The sequence below is a fragment of the Gymnoscopelus braueri genome (genome assembly GCF_963280865.1).
Source record: "Gymnoscopelus braueri genome assembly, chromosome: 23".
Lineage (NCBI taxonomy): Eukaryota > Metazoa > Chordata > Actinopteri > Myctophiformes > Myctophidae > Gymnoscopelus > Gymnoscopelus braueri.
Window position 1 is genome coordinate 25,388,164 of NC_137625.1, and position 25,856 is coordinate 25,414,019.

Below are 25,856 nucleotides of genomic sequence, written 5' to 3' on the forward strand. Positions count from 1 at the left end.
TCCGAAGGTTAACGAGACTGGCAACAGCAGCCACACGCCCTGTCAAAGTGACCCTCAGCAAAACACAGAACGCATGCTTGGAAGTCTCTCAGGGACGTCGAGCATGCCAGCTAAATGCCTATAAATGTCAAACGTGTTCAGTGGTGTCCTGTTGTGCTAACGTTTATCGTCTCTTCACCTCCGCAGACATCGTCCATGAAAACCTGAAGATGGGTTCAGACGGGGAGAGCGACCAGGCGTCGGGCACGTCCTCTGACGAGGTGCAGTCTCCCACGGGCGTGTGTCTGAGGAACAGGGTCCACCGACGCATTTCAATGGAGGTGAGAGACGCGCTGGAGGATTGATCACAGAGCCAGTCCTCCAGTCCTCCTCGCAAGTGGCTGGTTTTTCACATTCTCTCAAGTGTTAGCGTGCGTTAGCTTGCACGCTGCCGCACATGCGGAGCTGCTTGCATGCATGCATGCATGTTTGGGCGCTTGTACAATTGTATCAGGGAGGAAACATAGATACCATACGCACTCACACAAATACACACATGACAAATTGTAAAATCCTTGATTAATTTAAAATTCATTTATTAAAAATGTTCCACTCTCAGACTCAGACACACTTTTTTTGTGTGTGAATATAATACAACCCCCCCCCCAAAAAAAACATATATATATATATATTAAATGTTTACCAGTGTGTATGGTAGTGTATGTTAATACAATATAACGAACACATCTGCAGTGGTTGGAGGTAGTCTCGCTGCTCTTCCATTAAGAAATGTAGACCCTGTTTTTTGTAGGAACGCTAGTGGTTGAAGTGGTATTGCCTGAAGTTCCAAGCTTTCGTTTCTCCCCTGTCCAAGTGGGCGTTCCGTCTCAGCTCACTGCTAGGAATTTGATCTCCTGCACAGTAGACCTGGGTTCAAATCCCGGCAAGGATAATAAACCTTGTGGATTGCAGCTTTAAATGAAAACTAAGGATTTTACTGTGTGTCGAAAATATTGGCCGTACAGGGAATGTGCATTGTATAGCCCCCCCCCCTCTCTCCACCATGCTATCTCTCTTCCCCTCTCTTCCATTCTTCTCCTCATCCTCCTTTCTCTTCCGACACTTCCCAAGTGCTGTGGGTCAGACGTTGGGGGAGGAGCAGGGTGAACGCTGCAATGGGCTTTCACCGTCTGGGTGTCACGATCCCGATAGGAGCCCTTGCTCCCCGAGGAGAACGACGATTATCCAGAGGAGAGAAGGAGGTTAGATAAAGGGAGAAAAGAAGGAGAGTGAAAGTGAGCTAGGTTCTGTGTTTTATGCAGTGAGGAGAAAGACGGCATCAGCTGAGAGGCTAATCTCTCGACATGCTTAACGCGTGCGCGTGGAGATTCAAAAAAACAATCCTCCCCTTTGGCAGAGCGTCAGGGAATTTCAACATTCCAACCTGATGTATACAGACTGAGGTTTTATCAGTCAAGCCTCTGTGAACCACACACACACAATTGCAGGGTTCATGCAAGCGTGCCCAGCAGCTTGTGGGCAGCTACTGAGAGACTGTGTGCGTCTGTGTTTGTCCTCCGTGAAGAGGAACACCCAAAGAGAATGGAGAATCTAGCAGGCAATATTTAGCTTTATACTGACAATTATAAGATGCCATTACTTGTTAATGGTCTGTGACTCTCAACTCTTTCTTTGGCCCAGATCGGCGAGATCGCATTAATCTTGGCATGATTGCTTTCTCTCCGAAGATACAGGCTACCACAGCGCAAATGACCAGCTTGGACAGTTTTAATAAATCACATTAATATGTATGGATATGCACGGTGTGTGTGTGAAGTGAATTCTTGCAGACTGACCGGGATCCTCACCCTGGTGGGAGTCTGCCCCCTGGTGGTCTTTGAGTGTACTGTACCCTTTGAACACTCCATACATTACATAGCCACATATAGCCTTGTTACATATCCATTTTGAAGGTTATAATTACATCACTAAGTTAGGCTCTGTTGTGGGAGCTTAACGGCCCAATGCATCGTTGTGCTTGATGCCAAATCTGTGCCAAATGTCTTGTGTACGCTGCCAGTAGGCCAAGGAAGTAAATCACCCAATGTTTTAGACATATTGTCAATTGTGAATATTTTTCACATTTTTGTGAATACCGTGAATTTGTGAATGCCGGTCAGATAGGCCTACAGTATACTGTTGCCATCCAAAACATTGGATGGCGTTACACAGTATATTGTCAGGATGCGGGACACCAAGATTTGAATTACTGTATGGTGTGTGAACTGATTTGAATATAACCAAAACCCATATGGTCAGCTTAATCTTTAAATAATTCCCCCTTCGTTTCTCCTTCATTGTCAAATGTCAACCTTCTGATTATTTTAGCCTCAAGTTAAAGGAGTAGTTCACCCAAAAAAATACGTATTTTGACACACCCCCATGAAGCCTTGAATTATTGGAGATTTTGTTGTTTTTGTCGCACTCCTAAGCCAATAATTTGATCACCGGCAGAGACAAAGAGTCTCCTACTGACCGATGACCCTGTCATCTTTTTTTTCTTCTATCAGCCTCAGGTCTTAACTCTTTAACTGCCAGTATATACATTAGTAAACTCACCCACTGCCAGCGACTTTTGTGTTTTTTAACCTTTTCAAGTAGTCACAGAATATTTATCTCCAGTATGATCGATCCCCTGATTTGGTTGGTTGCTAACCACTGAGGGTTTCACTGTGTGGTTTCACAAATGTCAACGAGGTCAGAGGAGCCGAGATACAGTATTTTTAAGTAATAAGTTAACCAGGGAGTGAATGGAGCAGTAAATCTTCGGATCACGTTATCTCTGGTTCTGTGTGGGGAAAAAAAAAAAGAAACGTGTCTAATGCATCAATGGCCATGTGGACCAAGTACCAATTGACTCGAAAACGTGTCCACTGTCCATGGCAGTAAAAGAGTTAATGGGATAAGCTACCACCACAGCATGTGTCAGCCCTCCGCTGATTGTCTGTCTGTTCCTTGTATGAATGTGTGCTGTAGGACCTGAACAAGCGCCTGTCTCTCCCTGCTGATATTCGCATTCCTGATGGCTACCTGGAGAAGCTGCAGCTCAGCAGCCCCCCCTTCGACCAGCCGCTCAGTCGACGCTCCCGCAGAGCCTCGTTGGTGAGTGTCAGTGGAAGAAGTACTGACTTTTAATAAGTGAGATTTGGAAAAATGTACAAATATCTTGCGCTGTGATCTGGGCCCAGGAAATTTGTACAATTATCCTGCGCTGTGATTGGCCAATCACAGTCTATTCAGGACTGTGATTGGCCAGTGTCACATGACACATGTGCATAGCCCTATATAAGAAACCATAACTTGAAAAAAAACATAAACTTGTTTTTTTCAAGTTATGGTTCCGTCCATCATAAAGAGTGTTTCAATAAATGTATTTATTTTTTGTACATGATTGGTTGACTCCATTCAGTATTGTGATTAGCTAGCAAGACACCGCCCACTTCACACAGGGTGTGATTTTTTTACTTAAGTATAAGTATCAGTACCACAATGTAGAAATACTCTGTTACACAAGTGTTACAACCTGACTCAGGGTTGCAACAAAAGGGAGACACAGGCACAGTTAAAAGTATATAAATGTCTTTATTTAAAGATAAACTACATAAACAACAGCAAACTTAACATATGTTTCTATATCAGTGGTTTTGGCGCCATTTAAAACAGATGTTTATACACGCCAACAGTCGTTCAGCATCAAGAGCTCAGTCGCAGATGGGGAAAAAAGGTCTTCCCTGTCCTGTGAAATAAAAAGAGTCCCGCTGTTAGGGCAGTAGTAAAGGTCCAGATGGCCGGATCCCACAGAGGGACTTCAACCTTTATTTTCTACTTATTTCTACTTATACACCTTTTCTCCCTATATTTTCCTCAGTCAGAAATCGGCTTCGGAAAGCTGGAGACTTACATCAAGCTGGACAAATTGGGAGAGGTAATGGATCTGAAATGTCATTTTGAAGTACAACAAACGACAATCTAAAACATTTGCTTTGCTTGACCGAAGCTGACAATGACCTATATTGACTGCCATATCGTTGCTGTCCGGCAGAAACCAGCTAACTCAATTTTTCCGCTTTTGCATTTTTTCCCCCATAAATCAGTGCTATTGAACACCCTTTACGTCTGTGTGTTGATTAAAACAATATTGAACCAATGAAAGGTATTAAAAAGCGCTTCTGACAAAACCAGCTAACTCCAGCAAAGGGGGGTGGAGTTAGCTGGTTTTGCTGACTCCAGGCTCCACCCCCTTTTGACCTCCCAACTCATTGTGAGCTTGGAGGTCCATTCAGCTGTTCTTATCAATGATGAACAAAACCTCCTAACTCCACTTTTTGTTTTGTTTTTGCCATGTCCTGAAAAATTAACATTTTGGAGTTAGCTGGTTTCTGCCGGACAGCAGAGATATGGTCCTTGAACTGGTTTCTGTTTGAGGCTTTGACTTGTAACACAAAAGTAACCCGATATTTGGGATTTTCACATTATTATAGTGTGTGTAACTTTTGGGGACAAATATTGGACAAACCAGTTGATTGGGGTAGCATGTCAAATTGGGGACAAATATGTCATTGGAATGAATGTAAGTCAATGCTGTGTGTGTTCGGTGCACAGGGGACCTATGCCACGGTGTTTAAAGGTCGCAGCAAGTTAACGGATAACCTTGTGGCACTAAAAGAGATCAGGCTGGAGCACGAGGAGGGAGCACCCTGCACCGCCATCAGAGAAGGTGAGGGTCCACGCCTCCTTCTCCAACACTCCCTTTACTAAGCTTTCCATCCCCTCTTCCTGTTTCCCAAATCCCTCTGTTAAAACAAAAAGAATACATCTGCGCACTTGCATCAAAACAGGACTAGGGAAACAGAAACAAACCATGAAGAATACGGTCAGAGAAAGGGATCCTGCACAAATGGTCTCAAGATTTATTACTGACAATATTTTGATCTGTCAAGGAACTTCCTCAGGCCTTTGAACCGTGGTCTCTGACGTTATGATCTCTGGTCCTGGTTTTAGGCTTTAGGCTTTAGGCAGAATTCTCTTCTCTGCTCCTAAATCCTTTTTTTTAACATCAGTGCAGATAGAATCTCTCTTTATCATCAGTACAAACACAATCTCTCTTTGTCATCAGTACAAAATAGAAACTAGATTCTCTTTATCATCAGATTCAGTACAAATACATTCTCTCTTTGTCATCAGTACAGAATGGATAGTATATTCTCTTTATCATCAGATTCACTACAAATACATTCCCTCTTTGTCATCAGCACAGATACTAGATTCTCTCTTTATCATTAATCCAGATAGATTCGTTACCATCATTACAGATACAGTTGTATCTGTAATGTAAGAGTGGTTCAAACCTGCTTTTTTCAATTGAGAAACATTTAAAACACCAGGCCAGGCTCTCCTAAAGGCCCCTAGATCGCGCCTTGTAACTAAGGGTGATCAGGCCTTCGCTGTCCGAGCTCCTAGTCTCTGGAATGCTCTACCCGAAACAATTCGACTCATTGATTCCAATATATCTTTTAAATCACTCTAAAAAAACGATATGCTCTACAAAGCATTCCTGTTAAAAACAAGAAACAACTTTTCTTTGTTTCATTACCTTTTGCTCATGGTTATTTCTTGTTTCATTTTTTTTTCATTACCTTTTTGAGATTCTTTGTTTTATTGTGTATTCTGTCTGTATGTTTGTGCAGCACTTTGTGACTTTGTGATATCTAGAAAAGTGCTATATAAATAAAGTTATTATTATTATTACAGATACAGTAGATTCTCTCTTTATCGTCAGTACAGATAGATTCTTTCTTTATCATAAGTACAGATAGATTCTCTCTTTATCGTCAGTACAGTTAGATTCTCTCTTTATCTGACTGTCTTATCTGTTTTTTCTCTCAGTGTCGTTACTGAAGGACTTGAAGCACGCCAACATAGTGACATTACATGACATAGTGCACACAGAAAAGAGCCTAACGCTTGTCTTTGAGTACCTGGTAAGTTCTTGTTGTTTTTGTTATCGTTGCATGACGGTCTTTGTAGTTCCCTCACCTTTTCGTAGTTCTTCTAATCTACAGGGATCGGGTCTGGTTTTATGCATTTGTTCCTTCCTGTGCAGGACAAGGACCTGAAGCAGTACATGGATGACTGCGGAAACATCATGAGCATGCACAACGTCAAGGTGAGGAAGACAGGTTTTACATGTAGTCTGTTAAACCTGAGTTATACTTATTTGCATGTGGGTGTCACAATGTGTCGCAGTGCGACACTTTGTAAGCTTGTAGAGCAGCTATTTTCCGTGTGTGACACAGACACAACTAAGAATAAATCAGGCATTACTTTATTCTGTGTTCATTATGTAATTTATCATTTCTGACTATGACTGGGCAATATTGTCAAATGCATTGCAATATGCAAGAGAGATGTCAAAAGTGTCCTTCGTTTCATTGCATCTCAAAAGTGTAAAGCCTTATTCTTAAGGAATTAGGCTTAAAACAAAATAAAACTGTCCTGTTGCTTCGCCTTGAATCTGTGTTATTCAGAAATCTGATTAACCCATTCAACCAGGGAACGCATCTGTGTCATTTTAAGATTTCTTTGGCTATTCAAAAATAGCAGATCTACAAGCTCATAGCTACAAGCTTTTTTGGGGGGAAAAAAGTTTACCCAACATTTTGGGAGAATCATTTTCCCCCCCCAAAATGATTCAGATTCAGGATTTGGGAGATACATGTTGGAAGCAATGAAGCAATTCATATCTTTTAGTTCTCATCCTTATTTATTAGACTCTAGAGCAGTAAATTAATGGTATGCCATTTGGTAAATGTTCCATTACTTTTTAAATGTACACAGTGAATACTTTAACTGAGGCTTGACTTAAAAATAATTATATCGCGAATCAAATCGCAATATCGGTCAGAAAAATCGCAATTACGGTAGATTTTCTCTCAAAATCGTTCACCCCTAGCCCACGGTATATTGATATTTGGTCCATCAATACTGTGATAAAACTTGTCAGACATATCACCCAGCTGTAGCTGACCGTAATTGCTTGTGTGTGTGTTTTAGATCTTCCTGTTCCAGATTCTGCGGGGGCTGGCGTACTGCCACAGAAGGAAGGTTCTCCACAGGGACCTGAAGCCCCAGAATCTGCTCATCAATGAGAAAGGAGAGCTCAAACTGGCTGACTTTGGTAAGCATGGCCCTCATAGAGGATTTGCCTGGCAGCATTGCAAGACAGCCTACCACATGCACTTATTTAACCCATTCAATGTGGGGAACGCATCTGTGTCATTTTAGATTTGAGCTATAACCTGGCTGTTCAAAAATAGCAGATATATATATATTTTTTTTTAAGTATGTTGCTATAGTATCAGTGGTTCTCAAACTTTTTCATGTCAAGGACCACCCAAAATGATATGTATTTGGCCGCGGCACCCCCATCTCAAAATATTTTGTACCCCCTCCAGAAGCAAAGATTTTAGTTAAAAATGTATATAGTCAAAGATTTGCACACATTTAAAATAGCAGATCTACAAGCTCATAGCACGACACTCTGTGCTGAATATATACAGTGAATAATGGCGCCAACATGTTTTTGTAACCTCTACTCTTAATCCCATAATTTGTAAAAAAAAAAAAAAACTTTTACACATCACATTTCTAATTTCTCTGTGTGCAACTTGTTTCTGCCAGGTCTGGCGCGGGCTAAGTCTGTCCCAACTAAAACTTACTCCAACGAGGTGGTGACGCTTTGGTACCGACCCCCTGACGTCCTCTTGGGCTCCTCCGAGTACTCGACACAGATAGACATGTGGTATGATTCTTGCAGTACTCTACACATAGACATGTGGTATCATTCTTACAGTACTCTACACGCATAGACATGTGGTATGATTCTTAGGGGCCGTGTCCACTGAGGTGTTTTTTTAGGCGCTCGCCTAAAATCGCCTCCAAATGCCCGAGTTGAAAATGTTTCAGCTCTCAGCAAGCAGATAAGAACGCCACGCTGGAGCGTGTGAGCGCAAAATAAATGCCCGGCGCCTCATCATGCTGCTGGGGTTTCCAGAAACGCTGCGCTCCCATTGTAATCAATTCAAAACCTATGCTGTGCTCAGGAAAAAAAATCTTGGACACGGCTCCTTACACTCAAAAGCATGGATTCTCAACTCCAGTCCTGTGGGCAGACACTACTGCTAGTTTCCTATTCTATCACGTAGCTAAATGCCTTGCACAAGGTCTAAGTTACACTTTACAAAACTTTTAGTAACAGAGCATGTCAAATTTAACCCCTTGAGGCCAAAAAAATCATTGTGCAACAAATAGCGTAAAATAGCCGACCTACGAACTTGTAGATCTGCTATTTTTGCTATTTTGTCAACAACAAAAAAAAAATTGAAAATGTAAAATGTTCGTCTATAATGACTTGCCCAAAATAGAGACGCCAGGTTGAAAGTGGTGTAGTTTCTGAATCTCGCTGGTAACTACCGTAAATTTCGGACTATAAGCCGCGACTTTTTTCCCATTTTTCGACCCTGCGGCTTATCTATGGAGTTGTACAGCTAACGGCCACTAGGGGACCTCCTAAATTGATGGATTTTACACCCGCGGCTTATAGTCCAGTGCGGCTTATATATGTACAAATCATTCCATTTAGCTGCTGCGGCTTATATTCAGGTGCGGCTTATATTACGGTACTTTACTTTTTGCAGTGTGTGACCTCGAAATGGGCATAATATGGGTTAACGAACATGAGAGCCCACATGAGAACCCGCCCGAGGACTGGCAAGAAAATCAAGCAGGTTTGATGTAGTCCGAAACACTTTCAACCTTGACCTATTTTGAGCATGTCTTTATCGCCAAAACATCTAAACAATAAAATAAAACTATTCTGGATTTTGAGCTTGTAGATTTTCACTGTTCGAAGTATATAGGGCTTACGGTTCAACAGTTTTAGTGGCTGTAAACAGCACTCTGACTGCATTCACTGAGGGAGTCGCATTAATCAGCTCACGGGAACATTTCCTAGGGAAAGTATTCTGTGTACCTGCCACTTCTCTCTGCTTATACATCTAGAATGAAAACCAGCAGTACTCCTGCTCCCAAGGACTGAAGTTGAGAATTTCTTCGTTAAACCTGATTTCATTTCATGGAGAGGGCCACTATTTCCACACTCACTCCAGAGGGCCACATTGCATATACTGTCGGGCCATTCTATGTCACACAAAAGTAGCAAAAATAGCCGTTCTACAAGCTCAAAACGCGCCGCAGTGCGACGCGTTTTCAGCTTGTAGATCTGCTATTTGTACAATTTTTTTATTGGAATCCAGTTTTTTTTGTGCTATTTTTTTAATTGGAATCCTGAAAAGTAACATTTTTATTTAATTTCAAATGCATTTAGTTATACTTATGTTAACTTTATGAACTTAAATGCAAATACATTGGACATAAAAAAAGACAATAGAATTTTAATACTAGTCATTAAGCTACTAATATAGACTGAATGTTTGCAATTGTAACTGAAAGCTGAAATCAATAATATATCAGTATTCCGATATTAACCTGCGGGCCACATTAAATGAAGTTGGGGGCCACATGTGGCCCATGTATGATCTACACAAAAATATTCCACATCCTGACCTGGTTATCTTGTGGGTGTGTCTGAACAGGGGAGTCGGATGCATATTCTACGAGATGGCTGCAGGTCGGCCACTGTTCCCCGGCTCCACTGTGGAGGATGAGCTCCATCTCATATTCAGATTACTGGGTGAGTGCCTCCTACCTGCCAATCTTCCAAGCACTGTTTCTCAACCAGTGGTTCAAGTACCACTAGTGGTCCATGGCATAAATACAGGTGGTCCATGGTAAAATAGTTAAAGATCTATGTGTGGGGGAAAAAGCTTGCATTATGGCACTGATAATCTACAAGCACACAACGCATCTCACTGTGACGCGTTGTGAGGTTGTAGATCAGCTATTTTTGGTGCTAATTATAAATCCGGCTTTAAGATTCATTAATGTCGAATATTAATCAAAATGGCTGTGTTACGCCACCTTTATAAACTAAATATATACTGTATTGTTGTGGGAAGGAGGGTTGGTGTGGTCCTTGAGGATTGTGTTAATATGCTAGTGGTTCAGAGCTCAAAAAGATATCGAAGACTACCCTTTCATATTTTGTGGCAGTGCCAAAGCACTCAGGAAGTTCTAGCAGCAGAGTATCATATTTAATACCCGATTTAACACATGTTTTAACTCTAATCCAACTTCTGATTGTATCTAACTTTCTGACTCTCACGCTGATCCAGGCACGCCAACGGAGGACAACTGGCCAGGAATCGCCACCATCGAAGAGTTCAAATCCTACAATTTCCCCAAGTACAAACCACAGCCCTTGGTCAACCATGCTCCCAGGTGCAGTGCTGTTTGTTTGTCTTCTTTGTTGAATGTGTGTGCCAGTGTATGTTTTCTGTGCGTGTGTGCGCACGTGCGTGTGTTTGTGTGTGTGTGTGTGTGTGAGAACTGTGGGCAGGAAATCCTGTGGAACATTTCAGAGACAGCTCTCCACTTCCTTCCTCCCCTGAGCCACTAATTTCTCATCAGTCACCAGTACAGGCCGAATGTAATTCCTGTCCTCTCTGACTTTATCTGGCTTCCATTTTCCCCTGTTTCTCCTACAGGCTGGATACTGAAGGCACTGAGCTGCTGTTGTCATTTCTAAGAGTAAGTTTTTTTTTAGACTGTCCTAAATTAATAACTGCACTCCTTCACAAATTCCTCTTGCCTGTTAAAGGGAAAGACCACTTTGATAGAATTTGAAAAAAAGAAATTGCTCCATTGATTAGAAATTGCTAATTCAAAATATGCTCCTCATTGACTTACATTGTACAGTGAAACAGCTCTCAAAGTCACTCTTTTAGCCCGTAAACGAACACAAACCAAGCTGATTCAGACAATATAGAACATCACCAAACCCAGTACTGTTTTCTTTTTATATAAAAATGTCAACTTCCTGTTAATTTTACTATTGGAATATCCGGATCCGCGGATCCAGTCAGGGTTTTCTTCCTATTAAAAATAGCGAAATCAACAGGAAGTTAATTTTTTTTATAAAAAACAAAAAAACAGTGCTGGGTTTTGTGATGTTCTATATTGTCTGAATCAACTTTGTATACGTTTGTTTATGGGCTAAAATAGTGACTTTTAGAGCAGTCAATGAGGAGCATGTTTAGAATGATCAATTCTAAATATTCTAATCACTGGAGCAATTATTTTTGATTACTTGTCCACCTTTGGAGTTGCATCATGGCAAGGTAACTACACAACCCAAACCTCTGCCAAAGTGGTCTTGCCACTTCTCAACATACAGATGCTATTCCCATAATAGCCAGCAGGGGTCATCGTGCTGTCATTCTATTTCCAGCTTCAGTAAAACTGCAAATGTGTTAACTTGTTATCACTGGTAGGATTTTGAGATGATGCCAATATATAATACACTATTGATGGTGAACTGCTCCTATGTGCAAACTTCTAGTTTGAATCCAAGAAGAGGATTTCAGCAGAAGAGGCCATGAAGCACATGTACTTCAAGAACCTTGGCATGCGGGTGCACACACTGCCTGAGAGTGAGTAGCATCTATGTCCATTTTTACAGTTGAAATACAGCCAATATTATTTGTTTTGTTAAATTGATACATGTTTATTTTTTCATATAGTTATAGAGGGCAATTATAATGTATTAAGGCATATTTGGCTATATATATATATATATATATATATATATATATATATATATATATATATAAACCTCTTATCAATGATTATCGATAGAATAATCGCTAAGAAAATAATCAATAGTTGTAGCCCTAGATTTAAAGTTATTTGGGGAGCACACAGCTCCCAGATATTTCATGCATTATAGTTTCTGACCACATCCCTGAAACTCCTACACTGTTTTGCAGTCGTATCAATATTCACATTAAAAGAACTACAGTTGCAAAGAGACCCTGGCTACCGGAATTCTTCCTACCCAGAGTCAGGTGGGACACACACACACACACACACACACACAAAATAATAATCACTTTGTATTATTGGGAATTGTGCTTGCAACAGGTTGCATTTTGCAGTGTGTGAGTGTGCATTTAATACTATTTGTCTCCTGTCTGAAATCTGAATCTTCCCTCTCATCCAGGTAACGGCAAGATCAACAGGAGGCAGAGCATGCTCTTTTAGACATGTGTTGCTCACTCATGAACCAGAGGAAGAGGATAGTTTACTGACCCAACTTGGCCCTCAACTCCCTCGCCCTTCTCTCGCATGAGCCCACCTACCCTCTGACGGACCACCCCAACACACACACACACACACACACACACACACACACACACACACACACACACACACACACACACACACACACACACACACACACACACACACACCTTACCGTCTCTCTGCTCTGGCACTCACAAAGAGCAAGCAACTCAGCGTTTGGATTGAGGTGAAATTTACAGACTGTGTTTATTTTATTTATTGAAAGACGGGGTCGAGGTTGTATTTTTGCTGCTAAACTACTACTGTCTGTATTTAACATGCCGTACGTGTGTATATGATGTGAACTCAGACGCCCATGCACAGCCCACCGTTCGATAATGGTTATTATTGTTGTTCCTTGGACTATTCTTGATTCTTTTAGTGATGACTCTGCCGATGTTGATGTCCAAAGCTGTTATGGAAGTTGTTACCCTTTGTGCTCGTCGGCGTCTTTTAGAGCCTGAATGCCTTTTTGTTAGTTTTTTTAATATTCTAAAAGTAAAACTTTTAAGTATTTTTTGTTTTGTTTTTGATCCTCGGAGCTTCTTTCACCATGGCGTGATTGAATTTGATACCAGTTGCAACTGGAAAGGGATACGACTGGATCCTCAAACGGAAACGGTTCCCCTGGACTCCAGAACATTCCAGAACATTTCATTTGCCCGCCTCTTGCGGAGCCCTCCTCCCAGAACTGTGCTGGGTGACAAAAAACGAGGTCTTGTACTATGTAGCAGGTCATCACTAAGCACTAAGAGTCTTTTGAGAGAAGAACGGCCCTCAGGATCTTTTCAACCAACTGCATGTTTCCCCCCTTCCTGGCTAAAGCAATGGGACCGCAAACAGGGGAGGGTAGGGGGGAGGGGGCAAATGGGACCAAATTTGGAGGGGGGAATAGTTTCTCCCCAGGACATTTCCGGTCTCCCTCCCGGTTGCCATGACAACAGGAAAGCAAGGATCAGGGAGGAGAGAAAACACGGGAGCTCGACAGGAAGTCATGTGACATCCCACAGGAACCCGTCAGGCTTCTCCTTTTTTTTCTCTCCCCTCTTACCCCCCCCCCCCTTTACATTGCCAGGACTTGAGCGCTTTATTATATTATGCAAGCTATACTTTTTTGTCCCCCTTCTTTTGCATTTGGAGATCTACTGTAGCAACAGTACGACTTTGTGTGTGCATCTTCAATGATTTTGTGGTCCCTGCAGTTCCTCTTTCTTTAAAGGGTCTGATCCGTAGCGAATCAGGGAAGTTGCAAGAGTGACTGAAGTGTATATCAGGACCCTCCTCTGTGTACAAGCATACGGCAGAGTTTACCCACCAGTATTAAGACATTGTTCTCTGTCTGTGACCTTTGACCTCCCATGTGAATACAGTGTCGGTGTGTGGCATGTTTAGGGGCCCTGTGCTGGTCCGCCTCTCAAAGGAGCTCAAAGCAAATCGTTGTTTCACACTCTGCATCGGACCACTACTCTCTCTTATCTCCAGCATTTGTACACATGAAAAAAAAAGAATTTCAAATTGAAATTTTAGATTTACAGTAACACGCGCGCTGTGTTGTTTTCAACTGACAGTGATTGAATATTAATATTGTAATACTGTACTTTTTTTGAATGACTCCAGTGTAATCTGGACGTGTCAGAGCTTGCGTGTGGGTGTGTGTGTGTGCAGAGAGTGAGTGTGACAGACGGTGAGTGTACGTGTGCCTGTTGCATGGAATGCCTGCTGTGTTGTAAACTCAGCTTCTCTGGAACACTGACGTGTGCCGTCAAAACACACAGGTGGAAGGTTGGTGACCGTGTAACTCTTTTTACTGGAACTATTTATTTCTCATAACCATCAAAAAGTAAATTTTGTCTGTTTCATACAAAGTTCAGTGCCTGTGTCTTTCATGGTGTGAATGTATGCAAAGGTCGCAAGCTTTCTTGTATGGATTTTAACCACCTAAGCTAGTGGTTCTCAACCAGGTCCTTGAGGAGGTTCCAGGTGGTCCCCAGCTTGATGGAAGAGTTGGTAACCAAATGGATCTCTACGCTCTCAAGAGTTCAATTATTGTCAAACTTCTGCATTACTTAATTTACAAGAAGTCTACACAATTAGAGAATGTAGAAGAATTGTTATTTTGACAAAATCTTGTCCAACGATAACAAAATATTCTATGTATTGGGTCTGAGAGGATAAATCTCATCAGACGGTGGTCCGTGGCTCAAATGCTGAATAAATAATGGACCTTGATATGAAAAAGGTTGAAAACCACTGACCTAAGCCCTATTTCAGTGTTTCCCAACCCGGAGTCCAATGTTGCACAAAATCATATATTTTCCTGACCATCATTATAAATACTAAGTCCTTGCTTTGAGCCACTGTCTCTGCCTGTATGATCTCAATGTGAAAGCAGTCCAACTCATCATATAGTATTTGTTATCCTTTAACATAAGATTCCTTCCACATGTAACATCACTGTAAACGTCTTAAGTAAGTGTGTGTGTGTGTGTGTGTGTGTGTGTGTGTGTGTGTGTGTGTGTGTGTGTGTGTGTGTGTGTGTGTGTGTGTGTGTGTGTGTGTGTGTGTGTGTGTGTGTGTGTGTGTGTGTGTGTGTGTGTGTGTGTGTGTGTGTGTGTGTGTGTGTGTGTGTGTGTGTGTGTGTGTGTGTGGACCACTGATGCGCAGTGAGCTTGTAGATCTTCTGTTTTTGAACATTTCTGGTAAGAAAAACAAGTACTACGAAGTTGAATAGCATTCAATGCCTTGTGTTTTATTCCAAAAAACAGTTTTTTCCTCAAAGTCACAACAGCAAAAATAAGCAAATCATTTAGAATACATTTTTATCAATTCCTTTATAAAAAAAATAACCAAAAGCTATTTTACAAAAAGCTTTTGTGCAATATTAACCTGGAATTTTGTCTCTAAAACAGATTTAAAGCCTAAGAGATAATACATAACTCTTACATTTCAGAAGGCACAGCCGGTACAGAGTAAAAAGCACAGTGCATACGATATAGTATAAAATCATACAAAAACAATCCACTTACGACAGCTAGAACAATACAAACAAGTTCACAGCCTCAAATACACGTATCAAAGCAATACAAAATGACCATACAAAGATTTACAATGCATTATAATGCTTGGCCCTCGCACTAACTAGCAGATGCACTGCTAGCAGTCTGGAACGGGCTGTGTGAATGTAAAGTACAATTGACAACTGACCATATTAACATGGTGGCCATTTTGGTCTTGTACTGAGGGTGTGAAGGGGGTTGGGAGGGATTCTCATCCACAGAGATGATGTAAGAGCAAAATGGCTGCCGTGTAAATATGTTAAATGCCAATTTGTATCATTTATACCATTTTGGATGAGATGAGCCCAAAATAAAACAGTAAACGTGAAATGAAATGTTAACTGCAAAGGATCTTCGCAGAGAGCAAGCCTCAAAATTAAGCTTCTGTTTCTTCCTTGTCACACATTAAAGCTATTCAATAGAACAGGTTCATTCTGATCAATAGTGATATATATATTTTATATATATATATATATAAACACGGCCAGAAGGTGGCTGACTCCCATCTGTTATACTGATGGAGCTACATGGTCATTCGTCTTTAGTCCTGGATTTGCCCTGATCTGGCCCTTGCTGGGCCTGGTTTGTGTTTGGATTAAGTCCTGGTGCTTCAGGTCAAGATCAGGACTTATGGGGTCCAGGGGAGAGCAGTAGGGGGGAGCAGGTGTCCAGACCGGATAAGGGCATAGGGATGGGTCCATTCAGCAGAGTGGGAAACTATAAGGGAGGGGACAATGAAATTCATATTCAACTCATATTCACAATTATTCAATTTCAGATGATCAAAGTCAAAACAAGGACCAGAGATGCACATTGAAAGATGTCGATTAATGTGTTTGACTTAAAATGGCTTTCTACAGAGGTCCGCCCTGACCCCACCGCTGCACCATGGGAGAATGTGGAGCCGAGCGGCACTTCCTGTTGTGAGAGAGTTGCTGATGGGAGTGGGTGGAGCTCCTGACCCCTTCCTCCTCCTCCTTTCCCCCCTCCTCCTCCTCCTCCTCCTCCTCTCTCACCAACAGGAAGCTGCCCCCTCTGCTTGTCCACACTAGAAAGGAAACATCTGTGGCTTATTTTGAAACCCCGCGCACACGGCGGTGAATCACACAACGCTGCAGTCCTAGTCTGCAGAAACACACAGAGCTACAGTGTAAGTGGCAAATCTGTCATGTGAAGTGACTTGGAATAACCTATGGGTTGCCAGAGTTGGGATTTTGCTTTACTACTACTACTACTACTAGCCTCCACCCACCCACCCCGAAGCCCGAACTGCCCTTTCCCTAGAACTGGAACGGATTTAGCCCTCTTGAGTGCCCGATAAGTGGGCAGTCGTTCAGGGGAGACAGACTAAAGAATGTGAGAGCGTTGGGGTCCATTTCTACACCATTTCAAAATTCAAGAGAGTTTATTTGTCACTCACTCATACATAATTCATAATTAGATAACCACTTCGGCCTTTAATCCACTTCTTCGTGTGACAAATAGCCAATCTACAAGCTCATGATGCGAGTGAGCTTGTAGATCTGCTATTTTTGAAAATGTGAAAACTTGGAAAAGATTTGCCCAAATTAGGCACGCCAGTATGAATGTGGTTAACCCATTTAGACCTGGAACGCATCTGTGTCATTTTAAGTTTCTTTGGCTATTCAAAAAATAGCAGATATACAAGCTCATAGAGCTATGAGCTTGTAGATCTGCTATTTTTTTGAAAAATCTTGAATAATATATATTTCAAAAAAACGAAATCAAAATATATTTTCAAAAGACTGGCCTGAGGTCTAAATGGTTAAATGAACACTCAGGGTTTTGCCGTGTGCTCAACCTGTGTGTTTGTGTGTGTTACCTGGAAGAGGGGTCCATGGCCCTGCAGGCGTGCAGGGCTCAGGGGTCCCACGGGGCTGAGGCTGCTCCAGAAGTGGATGCTGGAGAGCAGGGGACTTGGAGTGAGGAGGAGGCCAGATGGAGTCTAGAGAGGAGAGGACAAAACACCAAACCGCAAATTGTTAAATTGTAAACGTACCGCATGTTAAAAAACAAGAGTTATGTTGTTTACAATGAAAACCCCATTTGAAAAGTGCCTGAGTTATAAGAACACACTGCGTAGCATGCCGTCATTCACCCCTACCCGGGTGCTTGTGTCTGTGTGTTGTTTTAGTGAAGACCACGGCTGGAGGGGGAAAAAAGAGGAGGGGGCGCCCTCTAGGAAACTCCCCCATTTTTAACCACTTAAGCCCTATAGAATTCATTGCACGATGAATAGCGTACTACAAGCTCATAACTATTTTTTGTATTATAATGTATTTATTTTTTAAACGTAAAACGTTTTAATTTCTTCTTTCTTCGTCTTTTTTATTTTATTTTTTAAGTTTGCCCAAAATAGGGATGCCACGGTTAATGTGGTTAATAGAGTCCGACTATGCAAAGTCCATTTACAGGTTACTGTTACAAAAGACAACGTTTTTCCTAGTTCTTGTCGTTCTTCAGGTTCTTTTTGCTGCACATTATGTAAGCCTGCAGTACTGGGTATGTGTAAAGTACCCCTGCCATACGCTCATGTATTAAACTTCTATCTTATGATGCGAAGTGTTCTCCGATACAGAATTCCTCGACAGTACATTACGCTGCATAATACGGAGAGTCGCTTTAACCAGATTGACACTCAGGATTTGACAGTGTAGGAGTGTGTTTGTGCTGCTGTAATGAAGTTAGACTGTCCCTTCTGGTGTATTGTTGATAGTAAGGGATCCAGCCACACGCCGGTGAATCAGGAGCTTTAAGAACATATGGCTTCACTTACAGACCACCCCGCCCTCTCTCTCTCTCTCTCTCCCTTTCTCTCTTTCCGCTCACCTCTTTCCATCCCCTCCCTGTCTACAACTTTTGCTTATTTTTTCCTTCGCATTCTCCTCCTTCAGCCAGGAGGCTCCTCCTCCTCAATCCTCCTCTCCTCTCCTTCTCTGTCTGCGTTTACCTCTTCTTACCTCAGACCCATGCCTCCCCCTTTCTTTCTCATGCCTGCTTCACGTGTGTGTGTGTGTGTGTGTGTGTGTGTGTGTGTGTGTGTGTGTGTGTGTGTGTGTGTGTGTGTGTGTGTGTGTGTGTGTGTGTGTGTGTGTGTGTGTGTGTGTGTGTGTGTTCCCTACCATAGTGGTTCTCAAATGTTTGCATGTCAAGGACCCTCAAATTGACCACATACAAAAATGTATTTGGCCGCGGACTCCCATCAGAGGGTAGTGCGAACGGTGCGGTCGCACAGGGCCTCGCACTTGGGGGGCCTCGCGCCAGGCAGGGTTTTATTTTTTATTTGTATAAATATAAAAGTGAACAGAATCACGTTTATTAAGAGTCCATCCCAGACCATCCCAGAACAGGTTGTTAAAAGGGGATAAAACATTTAAAAAGTATGTTGTTATATTTTGCTTAATGTGAAATTCATGGTAGCTTACAATTTAATTCATTGGGAGTTTATTTTTGTTTTGTTAAGAAGAGCTAAACCAGCAGAATTTAATATGGGGTTAACGTGACACCCGACTTAATGTTTTGAGGGCAAAAATAATAATAAAAAACGCCAAAAAAACTCAAAAAGAATCGCGCACGTGCATGCTCCCGCGGACCTCACACAGGGCCTCGCATTTCTCCCAGACGGCTCTGACTCCCATCTGAAAATAATTTGTGCCAGCGACCTCCATACAAGATTTGTGTTGTTAGAATGTTTAAAGAATATTCCAAATTGTATATTCCCAAATTTTTTTTCAAGAGTTTTTGAAAATACAGATCTACAAGCTCACAACACGTCGCATCACGACACGTCGTGAGATTGTACGTTGAGTATCGTCTTTTTTCAAATAGCCGATGTATGTAGAGTTAAAGTGGTTCAACTGATTTTGATGCCATATTACCCCCTGGACCCCCCCCCCCCCTCGAAGGAACCCTGGGGGTCCCCACTGTGAGAGCCGCTGCCATTCCATACCTGTGCAGTGAAGAACGCTGGTGTCAAAGACCCTGAGGGCAGCGCCGGGCTGTTGAGTGCAATCGACCCAATGTCACTTCCTGCAAAAAGAAGGGAAGGGGCACAGATCTCCAGGCTTTTGGGTTTCCTGGTTTTGGAGGGGCCACCGCTGCCGGACAGGCTCCTCTTCTCCGGCGTGGGCGTGCAGTGCAAGCGGTCCCTGTCTCTGTGACCGGCCGACAGGTTGAGAGGCTGCGCGTTCTGCTCCGACTCGTCAGTCTCTGGGAACGGGCTCCGCCCCCTCCACAGCGTGTGGGCGGGGCTTAGCGGCGGAGAGGAGGAACCCGACGAAGAAGAGCGGACCCGCCGAGGGGAGTGCCTGGACGAATGGCAGCCCTCGGCGGAGGAGGGCGGGGGCGAAGCGGAGGGGAGGGACACCCCCGGCGACGCCCCGCGAACCATGTGGCCGCCGCGGTTGGGCACGAAGCGGATGACCGAGGAGTTGTCGTCGGCGTGGTCGTGCCGGGGCTCCGTCTTGATGGGCCGGTGCAGGTCCGGGGAGTGCTGGAGAGAGCTGACGGTGAAGGAGGAGTAGAGGCCCGAGTGGAGGTACTCGTTCCTTCCGCCGCGGACGGCGTCCTCGTCGCCCTCGCCCTCGGACAGCACCCCGCCGCTCTCCTCGCCGCAGCGGCCCATCTCCACCGCTGCCGGGTCCATCTTCAGGATTTCAGGGAACGACACAAACTTGTACACGAACTTCTGGCCGATCACCTTCTTGATGATGTTCTGGGGAGGTGTAGAGAGAGAGCACATGGCTGTAAACCTTCAACCACGTAAGCCTTCAGGTCATGCTGCTTGTACTAACTATGCTTTCTTTTGTGTTATATTTTATATTCTCATTATTATAAAGAACCTACGTTCAACACCATTTTCATTTATTTTACTTATTTGTTTAGTTATTTTGCAGATTATATTACATACAGTATATATCAACAAATAAACTAATAAATATGTATAGACTAAATAAGACTATTGATCACTGATCAGTGGGGAAAATGTACAAGCTACCCAGCAGTATATCAAGTATTAATGTGGAATATGAATAAATATAAAAGTTTAAATTAACTGCAATACTTAAGTGATGAATACATGAATGCATCAATAACTATAATTCAGCAATATAATATATATTTCTCATTCTGCATAATAAGTACTTTTGCTATTTTATGCTAATACCTTTGTACTTTTACTTAAGTAAGATTTCAAACACTCTTCCTTGTAGCAGAGTATTTCCACAGACAATGTGGTATTGCTAATTTTACGTGAGTAAAAGATGTGAGTACGTCTTCCACCACTTACTTTCACTATCATTATAGTGGAAGGTAGTGTTGATTTTGACAACACATTTTTATTCAGTTTTAGTCATAGTCTTTTGAATCAAATTCCATTTCGTTTTTAGTCATATTTTAGTCACCTTAAATGTTTTACTGTTAGTCTAGTTTTATTCGACTAAATATCATAAGATTATAGGATTATAGTCGACTAAATCTACAGTTGATTTAGTAGACTAAAATGTATTTTGGCGGTGCCTTGATGGCGTCATAATTGCTGATTTTACGCTTGGTTGCATGCTGAAAATAGCCGTTGTGAGCTTGTAGATCTGCTATTTTCAGAGCGCAACACCTGAGCATAAAGCATACAGTCTTTTAGTTCTACTAGATATCTTCTCCACTAGACCCTCCCTAACATTTTAGTCTAGTTTTTATTTGTTGACAAAATTGTCACTATATTTAATCTTAGTTTTAGTCCTCATAGCTTAGTTTCTATTTAGTTCTTATTTCGTTTTCGTCTGTGAAAAAAGGTAGTCGACGAATATTTTTCGTCATAGTTTTAGTCGACGAAATCAACACTGGTGGAAGGAAGCGTGTTTGTTGCTGTACCTTGTCATAGTAGTAGCGCAGGGCTCGGCTCAGCTTGTCGTAGTTCATGTTGGTCTTGTTCTTGCGCAGGCCCCACAGCTTGGCCACCTCCTCGGACTTCAGCAGCTTGAACTCCCCGTCGTTCGACGTCCAGCAGATCAGGTGCTTGTGGCTCTGGTCCAGTAGCAGCTGTAACAGGAACTGCCACAGGGTGATGGCACTCTCCATGACTGTAGGGGAGGTGGGAGAGGATGAGTCTAGGCCTGTCACAATTATTACACAATCGCCTATTTGCGACGGTCGCAGTTATTCTGCATAATCGTCATAATCTTTCGAAAAGGTTCATACATTTTCAAAACTGAAAATGTCCACTATTTATTTATTTTGAAAGTATACATTTATTTAATATGTCAGTTGTTTCTTTGTATATTGAAGTTATTTGCCCTGTGCAATTTTTGTTTACAACGCGTAAAAAGGCAACGCGTGTTCCAATGTTCAATGCCACAAACACAATGTATTTGTAAAATGTCATGATCGTGACAGTCCTAGGGGGAGGTAGGCGCGAAGGTGGGCGAAGACGAAGAAGGGCCTGTGTCCAATCTACACCCAGATCATGTGACTTCCTCTGACGTGCTCTCGAGGAAACGAATGAGAAACCACAAGTACAGCAATCTTGAAACTGTGTGTGTGTGTATACACATACACATACACACCGCAACTTTGTTACTACCTGTGGTAAATCACAGTATAGTTATTAACAATGGGGCAGTAATATACATTACAATAATTTACAACACACGTTTAGTTTGTACGTTCTTTAGTAAAACTGTAACAATGTTGATGTTATTGGCCAAGACATACAGCTATCTCTTAAGCAGTATCATACTTCAATATTGTGCGATCAATAATTTCTGTAAGACTTGACTTCTCCCCCCCAGAATATTGCATGTCTCATTTTGAAATGACTCGGTCTTGATATTTCCTTCCACAACATAATAAAGCTACCGTAGTAAGCGAAACATATCTTTATGAATGAAACTAGTCCTGCATGCATCAAAGGCTTGTGGGTATAGATCGTGCTCGTGTGTGTGTCTTTGTGTGTGCAGGTGGTGTGTGTGTGTGAGTGTGATTTATACTTAGTTGCATACAGGTGTCATGCACCGAAAATAGCAGATCCTCAGAGCACACAACACACGCACTGCGACGCGTTGTGAGCTTGTAGTAAAAAACGAAAGCCTGTGTGTGTGAGCGTGTGCGTGCCTGACTGTGTGAGTCTGACCAGGGCCAGACAGTGGTGGATTTAAGGATGTTTCCATGGCGATAAAAGAGGATGTGGTCTGTGACCTTGTGCCAAGACAAGCCCTGGATTAACCAGAGTATTTACCTGAAACTGACTGACTGTCTCTGTCCATCAACACACTGTCTCCTATGACTCTCTCTGTCTGTCTGTGTACTTTAATTCTGTTATTTCTTTGCACGTCTGTCTGCCCTGTCTCTCTGTCACTCTGTCGCCCAAATTAAACCTGTCCAGGAAATGTAAGGTGGATGGGGCTCAGATGATGCCCCCTCCATGTTAGCACATGCACACGCACGGGCGTGCAGAAACGCATACGTACCCTATATGAATCGATATGCACGAATGCTCTCACTCACGCACACACACACATGCAGCACGAACATGCACATACAGAGTTTTGTGTGTGTGTGTGTGTGTGTGAGTGAGGGAAGACAATGAAAGCTTAGACATGCATGGCGGTGTCGTGCACCAAACATTGCACATTTTCAGTGCACGACACAGTGCACATCCACGTATAAATCAGGCATAAAGCTGTCTAAAGGAGGACTTCCTGTCATTCTGTTTCAGGGGCGTCTTCTCAGGAAAAGTCCTGCCCTCACTGAAAGGTAGGAATTCCTGTCACTGGGAGGCTGTCGGAAACACTGGAACCTCGGGCAGGGGGACAAATGGAGGGTTTCCGCACACACGCATGCACGGACGGACACACGCACACACACATGCACTGTAGGTAGGACACACAACAACATATGGAGAACGCATCCGTGTTCCCAGAGGACACGGCCTGATGTCATACTGTATATATGATGTATGTTCTGTGCTGGTCTTTGGTGTTTCACACTAATGAGCCCTGACAGCGAAGAAACAAAGCAGCAGGAACAGTTTATTTTGGGCTTTCTGGGGAAGAAAGGGATCTCTGCACAGAGGCTGATGATGAACACTTAATTTTGCTCTAGAACGGTGGTTCTCAAAATTGTATTTCAAGGACCTCCTGTAACTCTGAGAGTGTACAGATGGTTCCATCTGTGCATTCTCAAGAGTTACAGACCTGTAAGGGCCCATTTGGAACCCCCTCAAGAAACCCTGAGGGTCCCTGGAGCCCACCTTGAGAACCACTGCTCTAGAAGAGCCTCAGGGGTTCAATATCACATACAAGGCCATAGGTTCTTAAGACATAGGCTAATACCTATATATATGGTCCTTGAGGAATTACAAGTTTTACTGGCAAAATGACAGCATGAGACCTGAAGTGACTTTGACAGCAAGGGGATTCTAATTGTGGACTCTCCAGTCCTCCCCCCCTCCCTCTGTGTGTGTGTGTGTGTGTGTGTGTGTGTGTGTGTGTGTGTGTGTGTGTGTGTGTGTGTGTGTGTGTGTGTGTGTGTGTGTGTGTGTGTGTGTGTGTGTGTGAGAGAGAGAGAGAGAGAGTGTGTGAGTGTGTGTGTGTGTTTGTGCCATAACAAATTACGCTCTCTCCATAGCGCGCAGCCAACGGAAAAATCAACTCGCAGTCGCAATCATGCGTTATGCTGCGCGCCGCTCATCCACATATTGGACACCATAGTGATGTCATAGTCTAGTTGTTGTAGTAGTAGCAGCAGCAGCACATATGTTATCAAACCAGGTGAACTCTTTTCCAAGAGAGTTGTATATATAATACACAAATACCCACAAATTCTCTGGTCTCGGAGACCGCGCAGAGCCCGTATAGTGATGTGATGGAGGAGGCTGGAACTCAAACGGCTCTTTGTTTAAACACCAATGAGTCATTTTCAAGATGTTGTCTGCTGCCAGTTTCAATCCGGAAGCGCATGGCAATTAGTCTGCGAGCTCCAGACAAACCAGAAAGTCTACTACGACTTTTTAAAGGGGCCACGAATGCAATTTTCACATCAACAGCACTCTCTGGGAGTGGGACTCTCTTGACTGTGAGACCCGCGGGTTCGAATCCCGAGGAGAAGAAGAAGAACGTCGTGAACGTTGCCATGGAATGGATAGCAGCTTTAATTTAACAGAAGAACGTCGTGAACGTCACCATGGAATGGATTGCAGCTTTAATTTAACTCCCGACTCCCGAGAGTGGTTACAATGTAACCAAATGGATCCGTACGGATCCATTTGGTTACATTGTAACCACTCTCGGAGCATTATTAGTACACTCCCCGAGAGGTACAAATGGATACATTACTGTGTAGTTACCCCAGTGCATCCCTTCAGATTCCAAGTCCATCGCTGTCTTGAGCCTCTCATATTTCAACACCATATTTTTCTGGCAGGCTGAGGCTTACAACTGAACTGAACTTGAGATCACTTTTTTTGGGGGGGGGCTGCCCCACACCACCACCTCCACGCACACCGAGATCATTTTTTTACGTAAAAAGTTATTATAGCCTAAAATGGAGAAGAAAAAAAGGAGTACAACATACCCTGGTGTGGACGGTAGATGTTAGTTAAAGGGACGTGTGTTTTCCATGCTGATGCCGTCTGGACTGCGGGTCTGTGTGTAGACTCTCTACTAGACTGTAAGAGGATCCGGAGCTTTTCTCTCTCTCTCTCTCTCTCTCTCTAACTCTCTCTCTTTCTCTCTCTCTCCTTCGGAGCAGGAAGTCGGAGCGCAGACAGAGAGCCGGCTCACTTCCTCTCGCGCATTATTCCCCAGGCGCTCGGCCGTCTGTGTAAACACGCTTTTCCTTCTCTGTGTGCGCACGGGCGGCACGCACGGGCGACGCACTTACGTGCGTACCTACTCGGACGCACACACACACACACACACACACACACACACACACACACACACACACACACACACACACACTCACTCACTCACTCACTCACTCACTCACTCACTCACTCTCAATTTACTCTCAATTATTGGCATAGGAAAACATAAGTTTGCTTTGTCAAAAGTGTGCTCAAAACTAAGAAATGTACTGCATGTACAATTAAAATGTGTAAACAGATCTGTGTCACATTGCAACTTGAAATCAAATCTCTCTCTCTCAATTAAACTCAATTCGGTTAATTAGGAATGGGGTTTACATTGTCAAAACAAATGTATGTACAACTAGAAAGAGTGCTCCTGGGAGCACAGGTCTCCGCCAGGTCAGGTAGGTTATTGTGGGCCAACAAAAAAAAAACAGTTTTGATCACTTAACTATAGAGATAATGTGTACCGATTTGCATGATGTAATATAAAGTAATATTTTTTTTTTGGGGGGGGGGGAAATCGGCCTACTGGTGGCCCTATAATATGGCAATTTTAAAAGGGTGGCATTTGTTCCTCAACGTAGTGTGAATGT

At 42.9% G+C, this 25,856-nt stretch overlaps 2 protein-coding genes across 2 annotated transcripts in view; one reads left to right on the forward strand and one right to left on the reverse strand.

Annotated features, from left to right (window-relative positions):
* Positions 1-14,235, forward strand: part of cdk17 (cyclin dependent kinase 17) — a 47,509-nt gene extending 33,274 nt beyond the window's left edge. The window contains exons 4-17 of the mRNA XM_080421761.1: positions 187-320; positions 3,016-3,141; positions 3,908-3,964; positions 4,642-4,756; positions 5,926-6,020; positions 6,143-6,205; positions 7,093-7,216; positions 7,720-7,840; positions 9,693-9,790; positions 10,332-10,437; positions 10,704-10,746; positions 11,558-11,648; positions 11,985-12,062; positions 12,218-14,235. Coding sequence (XP_080277887.1) covers positions 187-320; positions 3,016-3,141; positions 3,908-3,964; positions 4,642-4,756; positions 5,926-6,020; positions 6,143-6,205; positions 7,093-7,216; positions 7,720-7,840; positions 9,693-9,790; positions 10,332-10,437; positions 10,704-10,746; positions 11,558-11,648; positions 11,985-12,062; positions 12,218-12,258 — 1,292 coding nt within the window. The 3' untranslated portion in view covers positions 12,259-14,235. The remainder of the gene's footprint in view (positions 1-186; positions 321-3,015; positions 3,142-3,907; positions 3,965-4,641; positions 4,757-5,925; positions 6,021-6,142; positions 6,206-7,092; positions 7,217-7,719; positions 7,841-9,692; positions 9,791-10,331; positions 10,438-10,703; positions 10,747-11,557; positions 11,649-11,984; positions 12,063-12,217) is intronic.
* An 827-nt stretch (positions 14,236-15,062) lies between these two features.
* elk3 (ETS transcription factor ELK3) lies at positions 15,063-25,189 on the reverse strand. Its single transcript, XM_080421037.1, has 5 exons — positions 24,984-25,189; positions 21,285-21,493; positions 19,366-20,130; positions 17,239-17,361; positions 15,063-16,112 (listed from the first exon to the last, which is right to left on the reverse strand). The coding sequence occupies exons 2-5, from the start codon at positions 21,489-21,491 to the stop codon at positions 16,017-16,019; spliced, it is 1,191 nt and encodes a 396-aa protein (XP_080277163.1). The 5' UTR covers positions 21,492-21,493; positions 24,984-25,189; the 3' UTR covers positions 15,063-16,016.
* Positions 25,190-25,856: the final 667 nt, after the last annotated feature.